We start from the raw sequence: 18,133 nt of genomic DNA on the forward strand, positions 1-18,133 counted from the left end.
CCACCACCTCCTCCCTTCCTTGCACTACCAGGTGAGCCCCCGATCCCATGGGTTCGCTGGTTACAGTCCTTTGAAACCTACCTCATTGCTCTTGGACTAGAAACTGTGAGTACGGCTCGGAAAAAGGCACTGTTATCCCATTGCTTGGGAGCGGAGGGCCAGCGTGTTCTTGGGACATTATGCACAGCAGACTCAATTCAAACATATGATGTGGCTGTGGCTCTGTTAAGCACACACTTCTCTACCCCACAAAGTGCCCTCCTGCGGCGATTCATTTTTAGACAGCGTCACCAACTTCCCGGCGAGTCAGTGCATCAATACGTGGCTAATTTGAGGGGATTAGCTAGCTCGTGCAAGTTCGGTGCGCTACAAGATGAGATGGTGCGTGAACAACTAATAGAGCACACCAACAACGTGAGAGTGCGTGAAAGACTGTTACTCGAGTCCGATGATCTGTCGTTGTCACAGGCAGTCAACATTGCCTTTCAAGTGGAGTCTGCAGCCGAATGTGCAGCGAAACTAGCACACACACCCAGTGACGGCGCCCTCGGCCCCGACAGCCCTGACATGGTAATGCTCGCGCGACGGCAGCAACGCGCGCTACCGCGGCAACAGTGTGGAAACTGCGGATCTCGTTCACATACTACCAAAGCGCAGAATTGCCCCACGCGCGGCCAAGCCTGTCGCAATTGTGGAAAACAAAATCACTTTGCCAAGGTCTGCCGCTCTGTCCCTGTTGCTACAGATGAACACTCTCAGTCCTCAAGCACTATAATTCACAACGTGAGCTCTGGGCCAGTAGTGGCTTTCAAGTCATGCACAATTAACCTGAATGATGTGTGCATCCCTCTGTTATTGGATACCAGTGCCAGCATCTCACTGCTGAATGTGGACACATTCAAACGCTTTTTCAGCTCCCTGCCACTCTCTGCGCCCTCCACTGCCCTTTGCGGGTATGGTAATTCGAAAATTGGACTAGTGGGCTCAGTCAACCTCACTGTACGCTATGGAACAAAAGTTTTGCCAGATTTTTGTTTTCATGTGGCACGCCAAGGAGCTAACCTGATGGGACTGGATCTTTTCACTGACCTGGGTTTTTCTCTCTTGGACACCGGCGGGTCTGCGATTCTGCATGTCGCCTCACCGTGGCGCCAAACATGGCCAGCACTCTCCGAGGGTCTGGGCTGCCTGACTGCCTTCACCCACCAGCCCATGGTTGACTCCACCGTTACCCCGTCATTCAGCCACTGCGCCGCATCCCGCTTGCTCTCCATGACGGGGTCACAGCTGAACTAAAGCAGCTACTGGAAGCTGGCATCATCGAACCAGTTGATGCCTCCCCATGGGTCTCCAACCTGGTGGTCGCAACGAAAAAGTCAGGTGGTCTACGCGTCTGTGTCGATCTTCGAGCAGTGAATAAGGCCGTAATCCCTGACAAATATCCACTGCCCACGTCAGAGGAACTCACAGCGCAGTTCTATGGTTCCATCCTGTTCTCGAAACTGGACCTTCGACAGGGCTATCTACAGGTTCCCCTCCACCCCAGCAGCAGGGACCTCACTGCTTTTGTGACACATGCTGGCGTCTTTCGGTACACCAGGATGCCATTTGGACTTAGCTCTGCACCCAGCTGCTTCCAAAAGGTGATGTCCTCTGTGCTCGCGGGCATTCCTGGGGTGGCCATCTACCTGGATGACATCGTCGTGCATGGGCCCTCGACCTCCACTCACGACGAACGCCTTCGCAGAGTTTTCACGGCTCTAGCAAAACACAAGCTCACACTGAATGGCAAAAAGTGTGTCTTTGCTGTTTCAGAGGTCGAATTTGTGGGGTTTCGGTTGTCGGCTGATGGTATATCCCCACTCCAGTCAAACGTGGATGCCATTCACAGCATCCCAGAACCCAGCTCTGCAGCACAGGTTGCCTCCTTCCTTGGCATGACTGGGTACTACCTGAAGTTTTTGCCTCAGTACTCAGCCACCACAGCCCCACTGCGCCAGCCCCTGCGAAAGGATGAGTCCTGGGTGTGGTCACAAGCCTGTATGGAAGCTGTTCGCCTCCTCAAATCGCAGCTCACGTCGCCTCCATTGTTGGCTCACTTTGACGTCGCCAGCCCCACCCTCATCACCTGCAACGCGTCCGCTGCAGCTGTGGGGGCGGTGTTATCGCAGATACAGAATGGAGTGGAGAAACCAATCGCCTTTGCCTCCCGAGCCCTCAGCCCCACCGAACAGAAGTACTCAGTAGGCGAGTGTGAGGTGCTGGCGTGCGTCTGGGCATGTGAGCGGTGGCACCTGTACACGTATGGCCGTGCCTTCACCCTGCGAACCGATCACCAGGCTCTCACTGCCCTGATGTCGACATCCGGCACGGGCCACAGACCACTGCATCTACACCGCTGGTCTGACCGCCTCCGCCAATACAATTTCAGTCTCCAGTTCACACCAGGACGTGACAATGTTGTTGCAGATCTGCTCTCCCGCACTGTCTCTGCCCCAGCCCCACTCGTCGGGCCTGACCATCTGGAACAGGATATCGTCCAGATGCTGCACATGCCTCTCCAAACCACAGTCTCTCTCCAGGAGCTCAAAGAGGCCTCTGAACAGGATCCGGCCCTCTCCCAGCAGTGCACCTTCATCAGAGATGGCTGGCCTCGCAAGGTGCCTGAGGAACTGTCTGCCTACTCCAGAGTTAAAGAGGAGCTCTCCTGCTGGAATGACTCCTGTGTTGCACGTGGGCTCTGCACTGTGGTCCCAAGTGCCCTTCGTGTGCGTGTTTTATCCATGGCGCATGAGGGCCACTTGGGCATAGTGAAGCTCAAACAACAATGCCGAGACCTAGTGTGGTGGCCGGGTATCGACAGGGAAATCGAGGCCCTGGTCAAGGACTGTGCAGCCTGCCTTGTAAGTGGCAAGACTGGCCAGCAAGCTCCTCCACCCCTGCAACCCTTGCCTGGCCCTCTCAGCCCTGGGAGCACCTGCAGCTGGACGTCTGCGGGGAGATCCATGGTATCCCCCACCATCAATGGTTCCTAGTGGTGACCTATGACCTGCACTCAAAATGGCCAGAGGTCACTGCCGTGGGCTCCGTCACCTCTCGGGTCATCATTGATATCCTTGAGTCCCTCTTCTCCCGCTGGGGGCATCCAAAGGCCATCACCACAGACAATGGCCCCCAAATGGTCTCTTCGGAACTCTCCTCTTACCTTGAGAGCAAGGGCATCCATCACATACGCACAGCGTACTACCACCCCGAGTCAATTGGGGGGGTGGGGCGTTTTAACCAGACACTGAAAAATGGCCTCAGAGCACACCTATCCCAGGGGTGTGCGTTTGACAAGGCCCTCCTCCACACACTGCTGCACTACAGAGCCTCCCAGCATTCCACTACAGGGGTCTCACCTGCATACTTCATGCTAGGCCGTGAGCTCATGCTGCCCCTTGGCAGGCTCCGCCCCTCGCTAGCTCAGAACCCTGCTCCACCGGCTCAAGCCACAGTCGCTAGACAGCAGGAGAAGATGAAACTCCGCTTCGACCAGTCGAAGAGGGCCAAGGCGCCCAACATCTCAGTCTCCGATTGGGTCAGAGTCTCCAGGCCTCACCACAACAATAAGATGGCGTCATTCTGGTCCTCCCCTCTCCAAATCAGCCGCCAACTTGGACCAGCCACTTTCTGCCTCACTGATGGCTCTCGGTGACATGCCAGCCGCCTTCAGAAGGTGCCAGCACCCCCTGATGCGGGATTATACGGACCTAATCCCCAAGCCTTACCCCCAGAGTGGCGGGATGCACCTGTGGATCAGCCAGCCAACCCCCAAGCAGATGTTGTGCCTCAGCCTGCTCCTCACCAGTCCCCACTTCAGCCTGCTCTTCACCAGTCCGCACCTCGGCCTGTTCGTACACGTTCTCGCCCTGGCCACCTACAGGACTTTGTCACTACATTTCATGTTTGAAATTCTGTGAGGGGGGAGGAAATGTTATGTCTGACATTTGGTGATAGGTACTCGATTGCCTTGGCCTGAGCACATGGAGTTTGATAGTGCTGTTATCATTGTATTGTGTATAGGTATTCGATTGCTTGTGCCTGGAAGTGTGTGTGTGTGGCAGCCATTATAAAAGCAGCATGAACTGAACTCTGCTGACGGTCTCTGGATTATCTTTGCAAACGCAACACCTACTTTTCAATCTATCCCTCTAGAAATAAACCCTAGTGCTTGGTTTGCTTTTTTTATGGCCTTGCTAACCTGTGTCGCAACTTTTAGTGATTTGTGTATTTGTACTCCGAGATCCTGTCGCAGCTTCTCATACGACCTTTTTCAAAGCGAGTGCAACTCAAGACCGGAAGGATTGATCAAGTCCTTTGTTCTTGGGAGAACAAGAAGGTTCATCTCCGCCACCATCCTATTCCGACGTCGCATGTACTTCTCCTGAAAAACCACTGGGCTGTTTTAAGACCCTTTTTTCCCTTCGGAAAATCTGCTTTCGAGCCTCGTACCGCATCTGGGTTGCTTTCAAATTTCTAATGCTGAAGAGCTTCCTATCAGTTCCACCGGCTTGGCCTCCTGTCAGCATTGTTCCTTATCAAAGGAAACATTTGCAGGGCTTTTGGGGGAACGAGGAGTGGGACTAATCTGGAAGGCAAGCTCCAGCAGAGGGCCGGCACAGATGTTGATGGGCTGAAGGGCCTCCTTCTGTGCTGTATGATTCTAGTTCCTCAGGCCCTGCAGCTCACCAATGGCCAGGCTTGCTGACACATCCGACTGACTGTCTCGACAAAACTGAACTCTGCCACTATGTACTGAACAGAACAACAACTCCTATTTGTATAGCGCCTTTAACGTAGTAAAACGTTCCATGGCGCTTCACAGGAGTGTTATAAGACAAAAGAATTTGACACCGAGCCACATAAGGAGAAATTAGGGCAGGTGGCCAAAAGCTTGGCCAAAGAGGTAGGTTTTAAGGAGCGTCTTAAAGGAGGCGAAGTAGCGAGGCGGAGAGGATTTGGGAGGGAATTCCAGAGCTTAGGGCCTAGGCAACAGAAGGCACGGCCGGCAAAGGTTGAGCGATTATAATCAGGGATGCTCACTGATGTTTAGCCCTCGCATAATATCACTAAGACAGTTGATCTGGTCATTTATCACGCTGCTGTTTGTGGGATCTTGCTGTGTGCAAATTGGCTGCCCGCGTTTCCCACATTACAACAGTGACTCCACTTCAAAAAAACGACTTCATTGGCTGTAAAGCTCTTTGGGACGTCCTGAGGCTGTGAAAGGCGCTGTGGAAATGCAAGTCTTTCGTTATTGGAGAGAGGAGGCCATTCTCCTCCTCGGCCTGAGGCTGGAGTTGACCTCAGGTTGCCATAGCCACAGCAGTAGGCCATTGAGCCCCTCGAGCCTGCTCCGCCATTCAATGAGATCAGGGCTGATCTGCGACCTAACTCCACACGCCCACCTTTGCCCCGTATCCCTGAATACCTTTGGTTAACGGAAACCTGCCAACCTCAGATTTAAAATTAACAATTGACATCAGTTGCTGTTTGCGGAAGAGAGTTCCAAACTTCTACCACCCTTTGTGTCTCGAAGTGTTTCCCAACTTCACTCCTGAAAGATCTGGTTCTAATTTTTAGACGACGCCCCCTAGAGCCCGAGGGGGAAAAATTAGGTTGCTTTGTGCCTCCCGTTAGCACTCGGCTGCGCTCCAAGAGCCCGGCTCTTCTCTTGAGTGCCGGGCTCTTTTGCCGGTGCTCCCGATCCCCGGGGGCCCAGCTGGGTCCCGGGTTGCGTTGCGCAAGGCCCCTCCCCTTTAATGGGGCGCTACTCAATTTTTAGCCCCTAGAATCCCCTAGGTTCCCCTTAATATCTCAAAAACTTTGATCAGATCACTCCTGAACCATCTAAGTTGCAGGAAATACAGCCCTAATTTTGCGTAATTTCTCCTCGTAACTTAACCCTTGCCGTGCGGTGATGCTCTCTCCAATATTTTTCTTGGGCCGTGCGGCCCCTTTAAGGGGGCTGGGCAGCTCATTCAAAATTCTGCGCGGGACCTCCAGAGCGCCGCCCGGCTAATGGGAACGTTGGGGTCCAGCGATTATTCTGGTGATCCTGCGCTGCACTGCCGCCGAGGCCAAGACACCCTTCCTGAGGTGCCGGTGGCCCCCAGAGCTGAGCGCAGTGCTCCAGGTGCGGTCTGACCAAGGCTTTGTCCGGCTGCAGCATAACTTCGACCTCCACCGCCGCCCCCCCCTGCCCCTGCCCCCGCCACCCCCGCTGCAGCCCTGAGGTTAAAAGGTCAATTTCTGCTGCGGGGGACGGAGAGCTTTCCTCAGCTCTGCGAGCCGCTGGCAGTGTGAACTTTAGTTGCGTCAAGCCCATTTCTCATTCTGGCATCAATTCAGGAAATAGCAGATAGAATCAGTAGCAGATGTGTTGGAGAGTTTAGAAGGTGGTGGGGGGGGGGGAAAGGAGGCGGAGATGCGTGCAGCAGTGCCAATGCCTCTAAGTACTTCTGGCACGGCGAGCAGGGATTTCAACACATCCCTTACCGCAGGCTTCTACTTGACAGGCAGAAAGGGACGTTCCTTCAGGTAATGCAACCGTTTATCGGTGTTTGAAATTACTCTGGGAAGGGGTCTAACTTGCTATCAGTTGTGGCTCAGTGGGCTTCACTCTTGCCTCAGAAGGGCGTGGCCTCAAATTCCCTCTCCAGAGACATGAGCACAAAAAAAAAATCTAGGCTGACGCTCCCGGTGCCAGTACTGAGGGGAGCGCAGCGCTGTCGGAGGTGCCGTCTTTCGGATGAGAGGTTAACACCGAGGGTCGCCCCACCCCCGCCCCCCGTCTGCCCTCTCAGATAGGCGTCAAAGATTCGAAGAAGGAGCAAGGGGGGGAGGAACGTTCTCGCCGGTGTCCTGCGGCCACAATATTTATCACTCAACCAACATCGCTAAAAGAGATCGACTGGTCATTTATCACTTCGCTGTTTGTGGGTTCTTGCTGTATGAAAACTGAACGCCGCCTTTCCGGCATTGCAACAGCTACTACACTTCCAAAAGTACTTCATTGGCTGTAAAGCGTTTGGGATGTCCTGAGCTGTGTGTGTATCAGTGTCAGCTCCTGTACATGTACAGTACACAGCGGGTAAAAGGGAATGATTCACTCCCGTCTGGTAATGTACGGCCCGTGTGTGTCTCAGTGTCAGCTCCTGTACATGTACAGCACACAGCGGGTAAAAGGGTAAGGCTTTGTGTCTTAATGCGAGGAGCATTCGTAATAAGGTGGATGAATTAGCTGCGCAAATAGAGGTAAACGAATATGATTTGATTGGGATTACGGAAACATGGCTCCAGGGTGGCGAAGGCTGGGAACTCAACATCCAGGGGTATTCAATATTCAGGAAAGATAGGCAAAAAGGAAAGGGAGGTGGGGTAGCATTACTGGTTAAAGAAGGGATTAACACAATTGTAAGGCAGGATATTAGCTCTGATGATTTGGAATCTGTATGGGTAGAACTGAGAAATACCAAGGGGCAGAAAACATTAGTGGGAGTGGTATATAGACCTCCAAACAGTAATGTGGAGGTTGAGGATGGCATTAAAAGAAATTAGAGAAGCGTGCAAAAAGGGCACAGCAGTCATCATGGGTGACTTTAATCTACATATAGATTGGGCTAACCAAATTAGTAACAATGCTGTGGAGGAGGAATTCCTGGAGTGTTTATGGGATGGTTTCCTGGACCAATATGTCGAGGAACCAACCAGAGATCAGGCCATCTTAGACTGGGTATTATGTAACGAGAAAGGATTAATTAGCAATCTTGTGGTACGAGCCCCTTGGGTCGGAGTGATCATAATATGATCAAGTTCTTCATTAAGATGGAGAATGAAGTAGTTGACTCAGAGACTAGGGTCCTGAATTTAAATAAAGGAAACTACGATGTTATGAGGCACGAGTTGGGTAGGGTTGACTGGGGAATGTCACTCAAAGGGTTGACGGTGGATAGGCAATGGCAAACATTCAAAGACCGCATGGATGAACTACAGAATTTGTTCATCCCAGTTTGGCATAAAAATAAAACAAAAAAGGTGACTCAACCGTGGCTAACGAGGGAAATTAGGGATAGCATAAGATCCAAGGAGAGGGCATATAAATTGGCCAGAAAAAGCAGGAATCAAGAGGATTGGGAGCAGTTTAGGATTCAACAAAGGAGGACAAAGCGATTAATTACGAAAGGGAAAATAGAATATGAGGGTAAGCTTGCAGGGAACATAAAAACTGACTGTAAAAGCTTTTATCGATATGTGAAGAGAAAAAGATTGGTGACGTCAAGCGGAGGTCCCTTGCAGTCAGAATCAGGGGAATTTATAATGGGGAACAAAGAAATGGAAGACCAATTAAATACATATTTTAGTTCTGTCTTCACAAAGGAGGACACAAATAACCTCCCAGAGATGTTGGGGAACATAGGGTCTAATGAGAGGGAGGAACTGAATGAAATCAGTATTTGTAGGGAAATGGTGTTAGAGAAATTGATGGGATTGAAGGCCGATAAATCCCCATGGCCTGATAATCTACATCTTAGGGTACTTAAGGAAGTGGCCCTAGAAATAGTAGATGCATTGCTGGTCATCTTCCAACATTCGATGGAATCTGGAACAGGACCCATGGATTGGAGGGTAGCTAATGTTACCCCACTGTTCAAAAAAGGTGGTAGAGAGAAAACGGGGAATTACAGACCGGTAAGCCTGACATCGGTAGTGGGGAAAATGCTAGAGTCCATTATAAAAGATGTAATAGCAGAGCACTTGGAAAACAGTGACAGGATCGGACAAAGTCAACATGGATTTACAAAAGGTAAATCGTGCTTGACTAATCTACTGGAATTTTTTGAGGATGGAACTAGTAAAATAGATAAGGGAGAACCAGTGGATGTGGTGTATTTGGACTTTCAGAAGGCTTTCGATAAGGTCCCACATAAGAGATTAGCGTGTAAAGTTAAGGCACATGGGATTGGGGGCAAGGTATTGACTTGGATAGAGAACTGGTTGGCAGATAGAAAGCAAAGAGTTGGAATAAACGGGTCTTTTTCAGAGTGGCAGGCAGTGACTAGTGGGGTAGCGCAGGGATCGGTCCTTGGACCCCAGCTATTCACAATATATATTAATGATCTAGACAAGGGAACTAGATGTAATATCTCCAAATTTGCAGATGACACAAAGCTGGGTGGGCGTGTGTGCTGTGAGGAGGATGCTGAGAAACTACAGGATGATTTGGACAGGTTGGGTGATTGGGCAGAAGCATGGCAGATGCAGTATAATGTGGATAAATGTGAGGTTATCCACTTTGGTGTCAAAAACAGGAAGGCAGATTATTATCTGAATGGCAATAGATTGGGAGAAGGGGAAGTGCAACGAGACCTGGGTGTCCTTGTGCACCAGTCGCTGAAGGTAAGCATGCAGGTGCAGCAGGCGGTTAAGAAGGCAAATGGTATGTTGGCCTTCGTAGCGAGAGGGTTTGAGTACAAGAACAAGGATGTCTTGCTGCAGTTGTACAGGGCCTTGGTGAGACCACATCTTGAGTATTGTGTGCAGTTTTGGTCGCCTTATCTGAGGAAGGATATTCTTGCCATGGAAGGAGTTCAGAGAAGATTCACCAGGCTGATACCTGGGATGGCAGGAATGACGTATGAGGAGAGATTAGGTCGATTGGGCTTGTACTCGCTGGAGTTTAGAAGAATGAGAGGGGATCTCATTGAAACTTTTAAAATTCTGGCAGGACTGAACAGACTAGATGCATGGAGGATGTTCCCGATGGTTGGGGAATCCAGAACCAGGGGTCACAGTCTAAGGATAAGGGGTAGGCCTTTTAGGACAGAAATGAGGAGGAATTTCTTCACCCAGAGAGTAGTGAACCTATGGAATTCTCTAGCACAGAAGACAGTAGAGGCCAATTCATTAAATATAATCAAGAAAGAGTTGGATATATTTCTTAAGGCTAAAGGGATCCAGGGGTATGGGGAGAAAGCAGGGACTGGGTACTGAAGTTGGATGATCAGCCATGATCGCATTGAATGGCGGAGCAGGCTCGAGGGGCCAAATGGCCTACTCCTGCTCCTATCTTCTATGTTTGTATGTTTCTATGTTTCTATTCACTCCCGTCTGGTACTGTACGGCCCGTGTGTGTCTCATTATCAGCTCCTGTACATGTGCAGCACACAGCAGGTAAAGGGGAACGATTCACTCCCGTCTGGTACTGTACGGCCCGTGTGGGTCTCAGTGTCAGCTCCTGTACATGTTATAGCACACAGCAGGTAAAAGGGAACAATTCACTCCCGTCTGGTACTGTACGGCCCGTGTGTGTCTCAGCGTCAGCTCCTGTACGTGTACAGCACACAGCGGGTAAAATGGCACTATTCACTCCCGTCTGGTACTGTAAGACCCGTCTGTGTCTCAGTGTCAGCTCCTGTACATGGACAGTGCACAGGGGGTAAAAGGGAACGATTCACTCCCGTCTGGTACTGTACGTCCCGTGTGTGTCTCAGTGTCAGCTCCTGTACATGTACAGCACACAGCGGGTAAAAGGGAACGATTCACTCCCGTCTGGTACTGTATGGTCCCTGTGTGTCTCAGTGTCAGCTCCGGTACATGTACAGCACACAGCGGGTAAAAGGGAACGATTCAATCTTGTCTGGTACTGTACGGCCCGTGTGTGTCTCAGTGTCAGCTCCTGTACATGTACAGCACACAGCGGGTAAAAGGGAACGATTCACTCCCGTCTGGTACTGTACGGCCCGTGTGTGTCTCAATGTCAGCTCCTGTACATGTACAGCACACAGCGGGTAAAAGGGAACGATTCACTCCGGTCTGGTACTGTACGGCCCGTGTGTGCCTCAGTGTCAGCTCCTGTACATGTACAGCACACAGCGGGTAAAAGGGAACGATTCACTCCCGTCTGGTACTGTACGGCCTGTGTGTGTCTCAGTGTCAGCTCCTGTACATGGACAGTGCACAGCGGGTAAAAGGGAACGATTCAATCTTGTCTGGTAATGTACGGCCTGTGTGTGTCTCAGTGTCAGCTCCTGTACATGTACAGTGCACAGCGGGTAAAAGGGAACAATTCGCACCCATCTGGTATTGTACGGCCCGTGTGTGTCTCAGTATCAGCTCCTGTACATGTACAGTACACAGTGGGTAAAAGGGAATGATTCACTCCCGTCTGGTACTGTACGGCCCATGTGTGCCTCAGTGTCAGCTTCTGTACATGTACAGCACACAGCGGGTAAAAGGGAACGATTCACTCCTGTCTGGTACTGTACAGCCCGTGTGTGTCTCAGTGTCAGCTCCTGTACATGTACAGCACACAGCGGGTAAAAGGGAACGATTCACTCCCGTCTGGTACTGTACGGCCCGTGTGTGTCTCAGTGTCAGCTCCTGTACATGTACAGCACACAGCGGGTAAAATGGAACGATTCACTCCCGTCTGGTGCTGTACGGCCCGTGTGTGTCTCAGTGTCAGCTCCTGTACATGTACAGTACACAGTGGGTAAAAGGGAACGATTCACTCCCGTCTGGTACTGTATGGTGTAAGGTGTGGTGTGTGTGGTCAACTTCACCTCTGACTCCCTGAGCGGTTCGAATTGCTCCCACTCCCTTGGTTCTAGACTTTGGACTTATTTGGGGGTTGTAATGAATTGCAACAGACAACTGAGTTGGTCAAAAGAATAGAGATTTTTATTTTTAGTCAGGAAAATATACAATACAATAAATCTTATACTCTAAAAGGGGGTACACTTCGGAATATGCGAGGGAGAATGACAGTAGACAGAAATACCTTACCCTCCCAATCCCACTACACTAACTAGGTTGAATTCCAGAGGACCAGAAAATGCTCACCAAACGACTTTCTTGACAGATTGTAGAGGTTCGCGATTTCGGGGTTCTCTTTAGGTGTGGCGGTTGGGGCCTGCCGTACCCCGGACGTGGTGGAAGACTGCACCTGCGTTGGGTTTTCAGTCTTCGCCTGTCCGCTGATGCGGTTGGATGCGTATTGGATTTATCGGGTATGTACCCAATTTCCTTTGGTTAGGTATAGTTTTTAGAGTCTTTCGTGTCAAATCTTACCCAGGGGTAAGTCAGGCTAGCTTGTAGAGTGGAAAACAAACTTGCAAATTTTTGACTTCTTGTTGGTTGGTTTCTTGTTGGTCGCGGTGGCCCAATATTACCTAATTGGTGGTAATATTGTTAGTTGTTGGTTTCTTAAGGCCTTTGGTTGCCGCGATTCCTTTTTTCCTTTCGTTCTGTTCTTCTTTCCTCAAGTCTCTGATCCTCCGACTAAGTACGGTGATGATGATAATGAGTAATGCCTTTTCTGAACCGTACATTCTCTCTCCTGTACTGAACTTGAACCTTCTTGAGCTGTGTCCTCAACTGACTCTCTCAACTCGAACTGTACTGTCAAACGGTCTTCTTTCTCAACTGCCCGTTACAACCCCCTTTTCTGAACAAGCAGGCCTCAATTATACTGTGTTGAGGCCTGGCTTATCTGACCGCCAAATCTCCTCCGGTCCATTGTTAATTTTGGCGGGCTCGTTAATTTTAATAGGTTTAAATTCTCATTGAGTTTCGGGGCTGGTCCCATCTATTTTTAATTGGCCTTTAACTGGTTTCGGGACTGCTTCGAAATCAGTTTAAATGTGCAAAATGTTTTTGGAAATCTTTCTGAGTGGTTTTAAACTGTTGTTTGATTGTTTTCTCCTGCTGGGGGCCAGGGTTTCTTTCGTTGACTAGTGGCATGTATTGTATTATTCATGTTCTTGGTGGCCCTGTAGGTTTCGGCGGGAACAGTCTTTTCCGTGGGCTTATTGTCTTTATGTAGAATGACTGGGACGACCCAGAACATTCTCAGACAATCTGGCTTTTCCAATACCCAAACTGACTGTCCCAGTGTCCAACCAGTTCCTTTTGTTGCAGCTTTTTTCCACAGGCCTGAATATGCCTTTTAAATTAGTCAAATCTTCCTGGGGTTTTGATTTTAGGTCCCCTTTGGCCCAATATTATTTGAAACAGTCCAATATCTCTTCTTTTTCTTACTTTGGGGGAATCTGTGTATTTTGTGAGCCTTACAACGGCCCGTGTGTGTCTCAGTGTCAGCTCCTGTACATGGACAGTACACAGCAGGTAAAAGGGAATGATTCACTGCCGTCTGGTACTGTACGGCCCGTGTGTGTCTCAGTGTCAGCTCCTGTACATGTACAGCACACAGTGGGTAAAAGGGAACGATTCACTGCCGTCTGGTACTGTACGGCCCGTGTGTGTCTCAGTGTCAGCTCCTGTACATGTACAGAACACAGCGGGTAAAAGGAACAATTCACTCCCGTCTGGTAATGTACGGCCCATGTGTGTCTCAGTGTCAGCTCCTGTACATGTACAGAACACAGCGGGTAAAAGGAACAATTCACTCCCGTCTGGTAATGTACGGCTCGTGTGTGCCTCAATTTCAGCTCCTGTACATGTACAGCACACAGCGGGTAAAAGGGAACGATTCACTCCCGTCTGGTATTGTACGGCCCGTGTGTGTCTCAGTGTCAGCTCCTGTACATGTGCAGCACACAGCGGGTAAAAGGGGACGTTTCACTCCCGTCTGGTACTGTATGGCCCGTGTGTGTCTCAGTGTCAGCTCCAGTACATGTACAGTACACAGCGGGTAAAAGTGAACAATTCACTCCCGTCTGGTACTGTACGGCCCGTGTGTGTCTCAGTGTCAGCTCCTGTACATGTACAGTACACAGCGGTGAAAGGGAATGATTCACTCCCGTCTGGTACTGTACGGCTCGTGTGTGTCTCAGTTTCAGCTCCAGTACATGTACAGTACACAGCGGGTAAAAGGGAACGATTCATTTCCGTCTGGTACTGTACGGCTCGTGTGTGCCTCAGTGTCAGCTCCTGTACATGTACAGTACACAGCGGGTAAAAGGGAACGATTCACTCCCGTCTGGTACTGTACAGCCCGTGTGTGTCTCAGTGTCAGCTCCTGTACATGTACAGCACACAGCGGGTAAAAGGGAACGATTCACTCCCGTCTGGCACTGTACGGCCCGTGTGTGTCTCAGTGTCAGCTCTTGTACATGTACAGCACACAGCGGGTAAAAGGGAACGATTCACTCCTGTCTGGTGCTGTACGGCCCGTGTGTGTCTCAGTGACAGCTCATGTACATGTATAGTACACCGTGGGTAAAAGGGAACGATTCACTCCCGTCTGGTACTGTATGGCCCGTGTGTGTCTCAGTGTCAGCTCCTGTACATGTACAGCACACAGCGGGTAAAAGGGAACGATTCACTCCCGTCTGATACTGTACGGCCCATGTGTGTCTCAGTGACAGCTCCCGTACATGTACAGCACACAGCAGGTAAAAGGGAACGATTCACTCCCGTCTGTTACTGTACGGCCCGTGTGTGTCTCAGTGTCAGCTGCTGTACATGTACAGCACACAGCAGGTAAAAGGGAATGCTTCACTCCCGTCTGGTACTGTATGGCCCGTGTGAGTCTCAGTGTCAGCTCCTGTACATGTACAGTACACAGCGGGTAAAAGGGAATGAGTCACTCCCGTCTGGTACTGTATGTAATGATCAGTAAATTGTCATTCTGGAATGGTACACTAGGTGGTGCTGTATGTATATAAGAGTGGGCTACCAATGATGCACTAGGCTGCCCACAAGGCAGCAGTCAAGATGGAGGCCTCTACAGATATTGTACCTAGTCCACATGTGCTCAATAAAGTGTCTAGCGAAAGCTAGCTGTTCTTAATAAAAATGACTAGTTATTAATGAACATAACATGGTACCAGGATTGGTAAGATCTGCTGAATATTATGCAATGCGACATGGAGAATTTGAAGCCACCAGAGCATTTGAAACTCACAGGAAATATCGACTACAATTGGCAGACTTTTAAACAACCATTTGACCTCTACATTGCTGCCATCGGGTACGGTACGAAGCCAGACGCAAGGAAAATAGCGTTGCTGCTCACGGTTGCAGGCCCACAGGCGATAGAGGTATTTAATACATTTGTATTTAATCCAGAGGAGAACAGAGAAAAATTAGACGATGTGCTAAAGAAGATTGATACACATTGTTCGCCCAAAAAGAATGAAACCTATGAGAGGAACATCTTCCGTTCTTGGACACAACAGCAAAATGAGACTTTTGATAGCTTTTTGACTGATCTGAAACTGAAAGCACAGACATGTAATTTCTCTGAGCTGAAAGCATCCATGATTCGTGACCAGATTGTGTTTGGTATTCATGATAAAAAAAAGTCAGGGAACGTCTGTTGAGAGAAGCCGAACTAAATTTGGGAAATGCGGTGAAAATATGCCAAGCCAGCTCAAAAGCATGCCAAGACTTTCAGTGAAATCAATGATGATGCGATTGCAGTAAGTGCTGCTGTCGGTGCAGTGTCCTACAAGGGGAAGAAACATGGGCCGAACAGAAGTGAAAAGCAATCGGAGGAAGGAATGTTTAATTGTAAACGCTGTGGTTACAAACACCAGTTAAAACAATGTCCAGCGTTTGGAAAAATGTGCACAAAATGTCATGGAAAGAATCACTTTGCCAAACAATGCTTTTCAAAATTAAAAACAAAGAAAGGGCAACAAGTCAATATGATTGAGGACACTGATTTAAGTGAGACATTTTTTGTATGAATGGTGTCATGTGACAATGTCAAAAATGATACCGAAAATGTGCAGCCCTCAGATATGGACAATGCTGAACATAAAATTAATGCAGTAAAAGAGGACAAATGGATGATCCCACTGCAGGTAAATGCAGCATTAGTTACATTGAAACTAGACACTGGGGCAAAAGCAAACTTAATCAGTATGAGTGACATTAAAAATATGAAAGAAAAGCCCAAAATACAGAAAAACTCAGTACTACTGAAGGACTATAATGGACTGAAAATAGATAGCTTAGGTGTATGCAGACTTAAAGTGACAGTCAAAGACAAAGTGCATCATCTCATGTTTTCTGTTGTGGCTGAAGGACTTGATTCACTACTGGGTGACAAAGCGTGTGAGGACTTAGAACTGGTCAAGAGAGTCTACCGTATAAACTGTGCCATAAGCAGACCAGATGACTCAATGGATTCTGTAGTGAATAATTTCCAGGATGTGTTCAAAGGATTTGGAGTTCTACCATTCACTTACAAGATCCAGCTAAAGGAGGATGCTCAGCCAGTGGTACATGCTCCACGAAGAGTTCCAGCACCCCTGCGTGACCGGCTCAAGGATGAACTGGACAGAATGACCACACTAGGAGTCATCAGGAAAGTCGAAGAGCCAACAGACTGGGTTAACTCCATGGTATGTGTAAAGAAAAAGAACAATGATCTAAGAATATGCATGGATCCAAAGGACTTAAATGCAAACATAAAACGTGAACACTACCAGATTCCCAAGCGAGAAAAAATCACCAGTGAAATGTCAGGTGCCAGATACTTTACAAAGCTCGATGCCTCATAAGGATTTTGGCAACTAAAACTGGATGAAGAGAGCACCAAATACTGTACCTTCAACACACCATTTGGCAGGTATTGTTTCCTCAGAATGCCTTTCGGGATAATATCTGCATCTGAAATCTTTCATAGAGCGATGGAACACATAATTGAAGGCCTGGAAGGAGTCCGGGTCTATGTTGATGACATCATCATCTGGGGCTCCACACTGAAAGAACACAATGAGCGGCTGACTAAAGTGCTACAGAGCATACGCCGGAATGGACTGAAGCTCAACAAAGCCAAGTGTCAGTTTGGCGTCCAGGAAGTCACTTTCCTAGGAGATAATCTATCTGGTAAAGGAATAGAGCCAGATATGGAAAAAGTAAACGCCATACTCAAAATGCCCCGACCCACTGACAAAAAAGGAGTGCTACGCATCATGGGGATGATAAACTTCATTGGAAAGTTCATTCCTAACTTGTCAGCTAAGACAGCCTGTCTGCGAGACCTGCTACGTAAAACAAATGAGTTCGCATGGACAGAAAGACATGAACAAGAGTGGATGAACCTCAAAACAGTGCTGACAACCACACCTGTACTCACCTTCTTTGACCCAACAAAAAGAATCAAAGTGTCAATGGATGCATCAAAAGATGGCCCAGGTGCGGTCTTGCTACAAGCAGAGGGTGAAGATTGGAAGCCTGTTGCCTATGCCTCCATGTCTATGACTGATACTGAGTGTCGATATGCCCAGATTGAAAAGGAATGTCTAGGCTTGGTAGTTGGACTAGAAAAGTTTCATGGCTACATATATGGACTTCCCACCTTCACAGTTGAGACAGACCACAGCCCACTGGTTGCCATCATAAAAAAGAACCTGAATGAGATGTCTCCAAGGATTCAACAACTCATGATGAAGCCGCAAAGATATGCCTTTGAACTGATCTACACACCAGGCAAACACATAGTGTTAGCAGATGCACTATCCCGAGCACCCACAATGAGTCATGTGAGCTCTACTGAAGAAGACGTGGATGTTCATGTGAGTATGGTCACTGCTGCGCTGCCCGTGTCAGACACAAAATCAAAGCAAATAGCAGAAGAAACAGTAAAAGATACAGTATTACAAACAGTAATAGAGAACATTCATCATGGTTGGCCAAAAGGTTCCTGTCCAAAATATTTTCACATAATGTCAGAATTGAGTGTCGCAAGTGGACTATTACTAAAACAGAACAGAATAGTCATTCCACAGGCTCTACGTCAAGACATGCTCAAAAGGATTCATGAGGGACACCTCGGAATTGAAAAATGCAAACGGAGGGCAAGAGGCACTGTTTATTGGCCTGGCATAAATAAGGACATTGAGAACATGATAGGCAAATGCGTGACATGTCAGAAACACCAAAACAAACAAGCAAAGGAACCAATGATAGTAGCTGACATACCAACAGCACCATGGCAAAAGGTTGGTATGGACCTTTTTCATTTAAATGGTAAAGACTATCTAATACTGATTGACTACTATTCTAACTATCCTGAGATGGCGCTGCTCTCAAGCACCACAGCAAGCAGAGTCATAATGCATGTGAAATCCATCTTCGCCAGACATGGAATTCCCAGGATTGCTGTTAGCGACAA

The 18,133-nt window shown here is 48.8% G+C and overlaps 1 protein-coding gene across 1 annotated transcript in view; it reads right to left on the reverse strand.

Moving 5' to 3' along the window:
- Positions 1-6,320: 6,320 nt before the first annotated feature.
- Positions 6,321-18,133, reverse strand: part of LOC147119509 (uncharacterized) — a 148,365-nt gene continuing 136,552 nt past the window's right edge. The window contains 1 exon segment of the mRNA XM_085984107.1: positions 6,321-6,378. Within this exon segment, the coding sequence (XP_085840233.1) occupies positions 6,321-6,378 (58 nt within the window).

The sequence above is a fragment of the Somniosus microcephalus genome, chromosome 4 (genome assembly GCF_052327205.1).
Source record: "Somniosus microcephalus isolate GS21.2 chromosome 4, FLI_Smic_1.0, whole genome shotgun sequence".
Taxonomy (NCBI): Eukaryota; Metazoa; Chordata; class Chondrichthyes; order Squaliformes; family Somniosidae; genus Somniosus; species Somniosus microcephalus.